This window comes from Sceloporus occidentalis, unplaced genomic scaffold (genome assembly GCF_023333645.1).
Source record: "Sceloporus occidentalis isolate IW3139 unplaced genomic scaffold, rSceOcc1.0.p SCAF_13, whole genome shotgun sequence".
Classification (NCBI taxonomy): Eukaryota; Metazoa; Chordata; class Lepidosauria; order Squamata; family Phrynosomatidae; genus Sceloporus; species Sceloporus occidentalis.
Window position 1 is genome coordinate 21,687,449 of NW_028316993.1, and position 11,134 is coordinate 21,698,582.

The 11,134-nt window shown below is 39.4% G+C and overlaps 1 protein-coding gene across 1 annotated transcript; it reads right to left on the reverse strand.

The window, feature by feature from the left end:
* Positions 1-2,690: 2,690 nt before the first annotated feature.
* On the reverse strand, positions 2,691-10,537 carry LOC149305176 (ras-related protein Rab-42-like). Its single transcript, XM_089478203.1, has 2 exons — positions 10,278-10,537; positions 2,691-3,345 (listed from the first exon to the last, which is right to left on the reverse strand). Exons 1-2 carry the CDS (start codon positions 10,535-10,537, stop codon positions 2,925-2,927), a joined length of 681 nt encoding a protein of 226 aa, XP_089334329.1. The 3' UTR covers positions 2,691-2,924.
* Between the last annotated feature and the right edge of the window lie 597 nt (positions 10,538-11,134).

An 11,134-nucleotide genomic window follows, 5' to 3' on the forward strand; every position in this document is an offset into this window, starting at 1 on the left:
CAAAAGCTCTCTACATACTGTTTTCAGAACGGCCCAACAAAGGAAATGGTGATAAATATGTAGTTTTTAATACTGTATAATTATTTAAAATAATATGTATTTATTTAAACTACATGTAATTTTAAACTGCAACTTTGTTTCCTATTCAAACAGCCCTCTAGTATTTTCAGGGTTTTTTCACATTTATTTTTGAAACTGTCCATCTCAATAAGAAAATATATTGCTTTTTACTGTTCTCAGATCCAGTGGAATACATCCTGTTTGTAAAGTTCTGAGCACTCTTGCATCCTTCATGCATTGCACGCCAATATACTCCCTACCTCTTTTCCAACTCTTTCCTAAACAAATTTGGTATTACCCCTCTGCTAAACAGCTGAAATATTCTCTTTCCTTACATGTAAGGTCCAAGCATTCAATTACATATTTGTGGACCATTTATGTTGATATATTAGTTTTCAAAATTGCTTTAAGAAATTGTTAAAGCTTTTTCAGGTTCTTTATCTCTCTCTCCTTCTTGAATGACATCTAAACCTATGGTCCTGATGCTGTCTTGGACTTCAACTCCCCAAAGCCTCTGGCAATATAGCCAGAGAAATTCTGAGAGTACACCTCCGAGACAGTGCTTCTCAACCTGTGGGTCGCGACCCCCTTTTTAAAAAAAAAATAATTTTTTTATTTAATCTTATTGCATACATACATTTATCCAATTAGATGACTAAACATAAAAAAAAATTATAAGCAGACCAAATAAACAAAAAAGAAAGAAAGAAATAGAAAAAGACAGATAAAGGAAGGGGGGGGGGAGAGAAAAAGAAAGAAGAAAGAACTCTAAAAGATCTTCCTTTCCCAAATGGAGTCCTGGAATTTCTTCATTACTCAATATCTGATATCCTATTAATAATTAGTAATTAATTATCTAAATGTTCAACAGATCCCAACTTATATCATAAAATACTATTTCAAATAATAAACCTTATTTTTCCTATATACTTATTTTAAACAAGCTTCACATACTTATATATTCAGTCTTTAAACACATATTTCCAATGGTTCATGCCAGATGGAATCATAACACACCAAGGAGAACTCCTACCAGCAGATCCTCCTCCATCTTATGAAGCATATGCCAACACAGGCTTTGACAATCCAAGCTATTCAGGCCAGACTGAATAGAAAACCGAGACAATGCAATTTTATGGTTGAGGGGTCACCACAACAGGAGGAACTATATTGAAGGGTTGTGGCATCAGGAAGGGTGAGAACCACTGTCCTAGAGTTTGGACACCATTCCATGCAGAACATTCTGAATCTCATCTGATTTCAGAAGCAAGGCAGGGTTGGACCTTGTTGGTACTAGTATAGGACATTATTATTTTATTTATTTATATTCCTCCTTTCTCTCAAGAGAGGAGCTCAAGGCGGTTAAGCAAAAATTTAAAACAGTACAAATTAAAAGCAATTCAAATGCATTAAAATGTAGATTAAAAAACAAACAATTCAATTTTTTTAAACGTTACACATTAAAATCTAAAAGGTTTTACAAACTCTATACAAACTTTAACATCTGAATTGTACAGCACTTAAAGTCCAACTCTTGTCAGTTTGAGAAAGCCTGATGGCACAAGTATGTTTTTTATCTGCCTCCAAAAGGAGAGCAAGGATGGGCCATCCTGGGCTCTCTAGGGAGGGAGTTCCAGAGCCTGGGAGCAGCTACCAAGAAGGCCCTGTCTCTTGTAGCCAGCAAACAAGGCTGAGAAGGTCATGGGAAAGAGGCCTCTCCTGGTGATCTTAGTGCACTACTGTGCTCATAAATGAAATGAAATTTATTACAGTCGATGACCAGTATTGGGCTCATAAAGGGAAATATTGTTCTTCAAATAATCTGGATCCAAGCTGTGTATCATCAGAGATCTCCAGATAAGGCTGTTAAATAATGCCACTTGAAACCCTGGATTGACATTGTTGCTAGTCAGAGTTGATAATACTGGGATAAAAGGAACAGTGGTCCAAAACATTATGTTTCTGTGTAAGCTCAAAACATCTGAAGGGACAAATGCTGAGAACCATTGCCCGAGGCTGTTGCCACATTGCAGAAATAAAGTAGTTTGACACTACTTTAACTGGCATAACTCAATGCAATGGAATTCTGCAGTTTTGTGAAACTTCCCTGTTAGAGAGTTCTGGTGCCCCACCAAACAACACATCCCAGAATTCCATAGCATTAAACCATGGACGATAAAGCGGTGTTAAACTGCTTTATTTCTATCTGCAGTTTGTAATGACATGGAAGTAGAGTCTATGAAACATATTTTGCTGCACCATAGTCTTTACAACCAGATTTGACAAGCCAGAATCGATCCATTATTAAGTAAGTTGAATAGAAAATCAGATCTTTTTTATGTACAATTCTTGCTGGAAGATAAATGTTCAAATGTCACTCTTGTAGTTACCAAATTTCTCGCTGAGGCAGCTAGGATCAGAACCCACTGTGTATAAAGGGACAATTAGTATTAGAATTAGGGTTAGGGTTATATTTAGCAACTTCCTTACCTCTTGTTTTATTGTGGGGAATTGTACTGTGGGGAATTTTGAGAACTTGAGTATCTTGACTGAATGCCTAAATGTTGGTTCTGTGGGCCATAATAAATTATGACTGACTGAATGACTTTATTTCTACAGTGTGGCAGCAGGCTTAGAGCATTGTGTTCCCCTCAAGGCTGTCTGGCTATCTCTGGGCCTCATACAAGAACTACACATAACATATCCCTCTAGGAAAAGACTGGTAGGCTAGTGATGAGTGAATGATGCTATTACAGTGAAACACTTGGTTGGTAGCTCTGCTATTAGTATCTCAGAGACCTTTCTACAGAAGAGTTTGTTCATTTGTCCTCTAAATGCTTGAATGTCCTGCACCTTTAATTTGGTTAACACTGGCATTTTCCTTCTGATGGTGGCTGCTTCTTTCTCTGGAGACTGCTAGTTCTCCTATGAATCACTTTCACACCATCCCATCCTTCTTGCAGATCAATTTCCTTGTTTCTCAGAGCCTTGCAGATAGTATTGGCTATGGTCTCAAAAGCTAAATCTACATTGATGTTGTCCTTGGCTGATGTTTCAATGAAGCGTGTTCCCAAAGAAGTTGCCATTCCTTCCGCTTCCTCAGTGGTGATCCCGTTCATTGACTGAAGGTCACACTTGTGGCCAACCAGGAGGAAGATTACTTTATCCATAACGTTGGTCACTTCATTGTACCACTCAAAGATGTTCTCAAAGGACCTTCGGTTGGTCATATCAAAAATAAGCAGCACACCCACTGCATTGCGGTAAAAAGACCTGGTGATGCACCTAGGAACACAAACCGACAAACCCAAGGTGGTTAGCATTTGCAAATATCTTATTTCTGAGAATTCCAACACAATTCAGTTAGAAAATGCATATTTTAAATAATAAATAAATAATAAAATAATAAAATAAATAAAATGCAGATTTTAGAGAAATTTGTGTCCTCTTTAGTGGCTATTCTAGTCTACTTTGAATGGCAGTGGCTTTCCAGGTGTCTTATACAGCACTAACTAGAGACTGCTATTTTCTCCATGCCATGTGGAGAAGATGGCAAAATGCTAACAGAAGACAGAGAAAAGGCAGAATTACTCAACACCTTCTTTGCCTCAGTCTTCTCAGAAAAGGCAAAGGGAGCTCAACCTGAGGATAATGGAGCAGAGGACAGAATAGGGGAATTTCAGCACAGAATAAGTAAAGAGATAGTAGAGGAACACCTTATTAATCTAAATGAATTTAAGTCTCCGGGACCAGATGAACTCCATCCAAGGGTATTAAAAGAACTGGCAAATGTAATATCGGAGCCATTGGCAATAATCTTTGAAAACTCCTGGAGAACAGGAGAGATCCCAGCTGACTGGAGGAGGGCAAACGTTGTCCCCATCTTCAAAAAGGGGAAAAAAGAGGATCCCAACAATTATCGTCCAGTTAGTCTGACATCGATACCAGGAAAGATTCTGGAGCAGATCATTAAACAGAGAGTCTGTGAACATCTAGAAGGCAATGCCATAATCACAAAAAGTCAACATGGGTTTCAGAGAAACAAGTCATGCCAGACAAATCTAATCTCTTTCTTTGATAAAATTACCAGCTTGGTAGATGAAGGGAATGCTGTGGATATAGTATATCTTGATTTCAGTAAGGCCTTTGACAAGGTTTCCCATGACATTCTTGCAAACAAGCTTGTAAAATGTGGGCTAGACAAAGGAACTGTTAAATGGATCTGTAATTGGTTGACCGGCCGAACCCAAAGGGTGCTCAACAATGGCTCCTTTTCATCCTGGAGAGAAGTGACCAGTGGGGTCCCACAGGGCTCTGTCCTGGGCCCAGTGCTGTTCAACATCTTTATCAATGACCTGGATGACAGAATTGGGAGCATACTTATCAAATTTGCAGATAACACCAAATTAGGAGGAATAGCTAATACCCCAGAGGACAGGATCAAGATTCAAAATGACCTGAATAGACTAGAAAGCTGGGCCAAAGCTAACAAAATGAAATTCAACACAGAGAAATGTAAGGTATTGCACTTAGGGCAGAAAAATAAAATGCACAGATATAGGATGGGGGTCACCTGGCTGAATGAAACTACGTGTGAAAGGGATCTAGGAGTCCAAGTAGACCACAAGTTGAACATGAGTCAACAGTGTGATGCGGCAGCTAAAAAGGCCAATGCTATTTTAGGCTGCATCAATAAAAGTATAGTGTCTAGATCAAGAGAAGTAATAGTGCCACTATATTATGCTCTGGTCAGGCCCCACCTGGAATATTGTGTCCAGTTCTGGGCACCACAATTCAGAAAGGACATTGAGAAACTGGAGCGTGTCCAAAGGAGGGCGACAAAAATGGTGAAGGGTCTGGAAACCATGCCCTATGAGGAACGACTTAGGGAGCTGGGGATGTTTAGCCTGGAGAAAAGAAGGTTAAGAGGTGATATGATAGCCCTGTTTAAATATTTGAAAGGATGTCATATTGAAGAGGGAGCAAGCTTGTTCTCTGCTGCTCCAGAGAACAGGACCCGGAACAATGGATGCAAGCTACAGGAAAAGAGATTCCACCTGAACATTAGGAGGAACTTCCTGACAGTAAGGGCTGTTCGACAGTGGAATGCACTCCCTCGGAGGGTGATAGAGTCTTCTTCCTTGGAGGTCTTTAAACAGAGGCTGGATGGCCATCTGTCAGGGATGCTTTGAATTGGATTTCCTGCATGGCAGGGGGTTGGACTGGATGGCCCTAGTGGTCTCTTCCAACTCTATGATTCTATGATCTCTGTGATCTTTTCTTGAACTATGGTCCTTTCTTTCAGAAGGAATGAATCCTCATTTTCAGTTTTGTTATGCTGTTCTTACTTAGTGTACTTATAGCACTTGCTTAGAAGAATAATTTTATTAAGGTTGCACAAGTTAAACCAACAAGAAAATTCTGCATTTGTCAGGAACTTCCCAAGAGTGACTGCTAGATGCAGAGCTAAAGAGAGCCCTGTGATACTATAAAGACTAACAAATTTATTACTTGTGTGCTGTTAATTATCTTGTATTTACAGTCAAAAGGGATCTCAGTTACATCCAATAATGTAAAAGGTAAAGGTAGTCCCTTGACATGAATTTCTAGTATAATCGACGTAGGGGGCAATGCTCATCTCCATTACTAAGCCGAAGAGCCAAACGCTGTTACCTTCCCAACAAAGTGGTACCTGTTTATCTACTTGTATTTGCCTGCTTTCAAACTGCTAGGTTGGCAGAAGCTGGGGCTAGTGATGGAAGCTCACTCCATGTGGCACTTGGCCCTTGAACTGCCAACCTTCTGATCTTCCAATTGTCAGAATTGGCATCTTAACCTCTAAGCCACTGCAGGGGAATAAAAATACCAAAGGAAGGGAAATAACCACATTAGTTGTAAGTTTCTGTTAAAGCTGACCAAATGTTCAAATTTAAGTCCCTTTTGTCTATACATCATTCTTTCAAATGTTGTAAACATTGTTAGGTCAATGGATCAAAGGTGAAGCAAATTATCTTCCAATAATGAAGTCAAAAGAGTGCCAAAAATCCACTTCTGTTGGCCATTTGTTAATTTCCAGGACACAGTTAAACAATTCTAAAGTACATGTACAAATTTATTATAACATTAGGTTGCACAGACAGAAGCTCTAAGGGAAACAGGAAGGCATGGCAAAAGTGAGGGAGAGGAAAACAAATGTGATTATTTCAGTCTTTTCTCAAATCAGAAATTTAACAGACAGACATAAATCAATCAGGAAAAACTTATGTCAGTACTGTCTCTGAAGAAGAATTGATAAAGATGCCACTGTTTGCATAAAATAAGAGGTTGCTCTGATTGGTTCAGCAACTAGATCAGTAAGATCAGATAAATTAAATCAGATATAGGCTACAGAGTCTTGTCCTCTAGGTCTTATTTTCCAAGTTGACACTGTTTATCAACACAGCAAAAATATTACTGATAAAAATATCACCCTAATATGGATTTAACAAATTAATGAATGCCACCCTGGGGTTTGTTTGTTCTGAATACCATAACTGAACAAAGCTCATGGTCTTTCACCACAAAAATCCACTGCCACTTATCCCTAGCTTTCATCGTTTTATTAGTATCATTTCATAGAATCATAGAATCATAGAGTTGGAAGAGACCGCACGGGCCATCCAGTCCAACCCCATTCTGCCATGCAGGAAATCCAGTCAAAGCATCCCCAATAGATGGCCATCTAGCCTCTGCTTAAAGATCTCCAAGGAAGGAGACTCCACTACACTCCGAGGAAGGAGTGTGTTCCACTGTCAAACAGCCCTCACTGTCAGAAAGTTCTTCCTAGTGTTGTGGTGGAATCTCTTTTCCTGTAGCTTGCATCCATTGCTCTATTGGGTCCTGTTCTCTGGAGCAGCAGAAAACAAGCTTGCTCCCTCCTCAATATGACATCCTTTCAAATATTTAAACAGGGCTATCATATCACCTCTTAACCGTCTCTTCTCCAGGCTAAACATCCCCAGCTCCCTGAGTTGTTCCTCACAGGGCAAGGTTTCCAGACCTTTCACCATTTTAGTTGCCCTCCTTTGGACACGCTCTAGTTTCTCCACATCCTTTTTGAATTGTGGTGCCCAGAACTGGACAAATTTATTGTTATTCTCTAATGCATTGCTATGTTATATTTGTTTTTTAATTTATGTTTATTGTTATTGCCTTGTATTATCCCCTCTGTTGTAAGCTGCCTGGATTCCAAGTGATTGGGCAGCATATAAATAAATCCTATTATTATTATTATTATTATTATTATTATTATTATTATTATTATTTAAGGTGGGAACCGTTTTGCTCCTACTCCTGCTGATCAATAGGAAGTGGAAACCTTTACTATTCTGGGTGCCTTGCAGGGCCAAAAACTCTTGCTTGCTTTATTTATTTATTTTAAAACTTGCATATTTCAAATGGTGCTTTCTTTAAAGTATTGTGTTCTGCATGTTTAAAATGCTGCTTTTTGTTTCAGTTTTGGAATTGGGCTTTTTTTTATTTCAACTTTTACAAAAGTGTTTTTATATTGCTTGAACTGACTTTTTGTAGCCTGTATAGGAAAATTTAAAAGGATGGTATAAAATTATAACATAACATAAGGTAAGTTGCCTGACCCATTGAAATGAATGGGAATTTAGTTAATCTCTACAGCTTGTCCCATTGACTGCAACACTAATTGTAGATCATACAGCCAATATATTTAGAGGGTACCACATTAGGAGAGGCTGTTTTAAAAATAAATAATAATAATTTTATTTATATGTCCTGCCTCTTCCAAGGATTGAAGCAGGATTACATCATTAAAATAATACAATGCAATTGAACAGTCAATACAATACTAATACTGAATTATATATCCTATTAGTTCCTTAAAATCTCCAAACATCAATTCATCTACCATCATACTTAGAGAGGGGGGTCTTAATCATCATCTCTATACCTAATCTGATGGGAAAGCCCGCCAGAAGGTCCTTTCTTCCAGAAATGGGATCTTATACAGTTTACAATAAAATTAAAGCAAGCACAGTTAAAACAGATGAAAACAAGTACAGGTAAAAACATACAAAAGGTTATCATGTTGAAAAAAAAACTATTATATTAAAACATTTTTGAACTAAAAACATTTTCAAAGCACATCAGTTTTTTAAAAATCTTGGCGTTTGTAATCAAGTGAGCCTTAAAGTCCAGCTGCTATCAATCTCACTTGCCATTAATGCCAAAAAATAACCTGCCCCAATTTTCATTTATGCTGGAGAACACTAGGAATAAAAATGGGCTCAGGGCTTCCTTCGCTGGGGGAAGGAATTTTACTACTTCCCTAATGGACAGCATACACTGAGGATCCCATTTTCTTCCAGACACTAGATAATACTCATAATTTGGCTTCGATTGACTGGTTTTGCCAGGCGCACAACCTGAATTTTATTTCCAAATGCGTAGATTACCAAATTAGTTTTTTCTCTTCTGCCTCCATTTGGTACAGTGACAATGTGTGTTGATTAAAAAGGCAAAAGGCTTGGTCTATAAGTGACAATAGCAACCAATTCTACATTTCCCCAGCCTTAACCTAATAACACCATACTTCAAACTGACTTTTCAAACCAGGACAGGAGTCTCCATTTTGGGAATTTAGTAACTACCGATTCCATAGCAATAACATCTGGCTGTGGTTATTATTAAACATACCTGCTTCTCCTGCCATCCAAAATTTCATGACACCCACCCAGTTTAATTAAGTTCCAAAGGACTTGAAAGCTTGCTTTCTTAAAAATAATAATGTATTATTTAACTCTGCTTTTTGTTTTCATATGGCTAAGTATCTATTTCATCTGTCCAAAGGTGGCCCTTCTGACTAAGAAATAACTGAGTTATTTCAGTCCACACATCCCAGGGAAATGAGATGACCCTCTGGATTTATTTATTTGGACTACAAGTCCCAAAGTCCCTCACCATTGGCTACGTTCTATAAAGCTAATGGAAATTATATACTAAAAGGGGATAAAAATCAACTTATTTGATGTACTTGGATTTTGTTTCTTTCTGACTAGACTGTATTATTTTAAATTCAATTTTTTAAAAAGGAAATTATACACTAAAAACATCTGCTTTATTACATGCCTACCCCTACTTTAATCAAAACTCTTCCTTAGCTGTTGAAAATCTGGAGAACATTCTGCTGCTCCACTAGATTAATAAACTGTTCCTGATTTGAAAGCATAACATTGCTGCTTGCATCATCTAGATGAGTTGTTGTTGTGTGCCTTCAAGTTGTTTCTGACTTATGGCAATCCTAAGGTGACCATATCATGGGTTTTTCTAGAGCCAAGAGCATGCATTTCACTCAAGAACTCCCAATAGGTTTCTATGGCTGGGCAGAGAATCAAATTCTGGTCTCCAGAGTTATAGTCCAACACTCAAAGCACTGGCCACACTGGCTCTCAGTTAACCGCTCCTGAAGTTGTTTTTCTAGGGTGAAATTCTGTTGGTACACTACACTGCCGTTAAGATCACTGGTGTAGGTTGTGATGGTAGTGAAAGGAAAAAAGTGTGCAGGTAGAGTGGCAGTGAAGGCAGTCAGTCTGGAGAAATCATTGCCTTCCCTCACCACTGCTGCATGGGAAATACACCTAGACAAAGTGCAACAGCTAGTGAGTACTCCAACAGGATTTCAGGCTCAGACTGCAGCTCCCACAATCTCCTAGCCATCATGGCCATTGGCTAGAATGGCTGTGAGCTTCTGGAAATTGTGAAGTCGAAGGCTTTCATGGCCGGCATCAATAGTTTTTTGTGGGTTTTTTGGGCTCCATGACCATGTTCTAGAAGAGTTTATTTCTGACGTTTTGCCAGCCACAGATGCCGGCAAAACGCCAGGAATAAACTCTTCTAGAACATGGCCACGGAGCCCGAAAAACCCACAAAAAGCTTCTGGAAATCATACTCTTAAAAATAACTTTTCCAAATTCTGGTTGAAATTATATGGCGTGAACAGGCAATATTGTTCCTAAGTGAAGGTAGTGGCACAGTACAAATTTCTAAGGCAGTGGGTGTCTCACCCCTCACTTCCAAAGGGTGAGACAGCCCCCTCTTTTATAGGATTGGATTGGATTCCAAGGCAAAAAAAAGAGGTTTGGAAAAGGAGACATCGTCCAATTTAAGCAGTGCCAAGCCCCCTCCTGTCTTACTTTTGTCCTTCTCACCTGAACCTCTCTTGACCAGCCGTGTCCCAAAGCTGGAGCTTGACCTTGATTCCTGGAGGCAACTCCATCATCTTACTGTAGAACTCAACTCCCACGGTGGGACACGGGGAAGGAACAAAGCACCTCTCCGTGTAACGCCTCAGCAGAGAGGTCTTGCCCACTGTTGAATCCCCAAGCAAGAGGATTCGGAATTGATAGTGCCACTTGCCATTCAGGTCCAGAGGCATCGGCTCCCATTCCATATCAGGAGCTGCTTCCATGGTGGAAGGAGGCCCTTGGTGTCAAGCAAAAGAAGAGCCTTCACATGAGCCAGTGCTTGAGGCAGATTTCCACAGCTAAGTCTTGTTTGGAGAACTTTGCTTGGTTAGGAGGGAGGCGTCTCCACCTTCAGGAGCCTTGGTCTTCTCTCGCCCTTCTCTAGAGCAAAGACAAGCCAACCTATCTGATATAGGGACAAGACCCTCTTTCCCCCACCCTTTCTGCCCCACCCAAGACATTCTCTCCTACTTTTCCTCTCCTTGACAGAAATCTGATACCAAGGCTTTCTTTTCTTTTTTGTAAGAGAAACAAGGGAGGGAGAAAAGGGGAAGGAGGAATACACAAGTCCTTATCTGCTGACTGGACTGCTGCTAAGCCTGACCCAGCATTTTCTGCATGCTAGGCTTAAAGTGTCTTTTTAAAAATCACCCAAGTTGAATTTAAGCACATCCTTGTCAGCAAAACCAGTCTCATTGAGGCAAAGGCAGTACAGTTGTCCCTCCATATCCACGCATGCTTTATCCATGGATTCGGCCAACCAACCATTTCTAAATTCCAAAAAAGGAAACCTTTTGCTTTTGCTATTGCTATTTTATTTA

Bases quoted from the DNA above. Each gene is read 5' to 3' on its own strand.
- LOC149305176 (XM_089478203.1), bottom strand. From the start codon at position 10,537: ATGGAAGCAGCTCCTGATATGGAATGGGAGCCGATGCCTCTGGACCTG. The intron at 3,346-10,277 runs GTGAGAAGGACA...TTGTGTTCCTAG, and splicing joins GCTGGTCAAGAGAGGTTCAG to GTGCATCACCAGGTCTTTTT.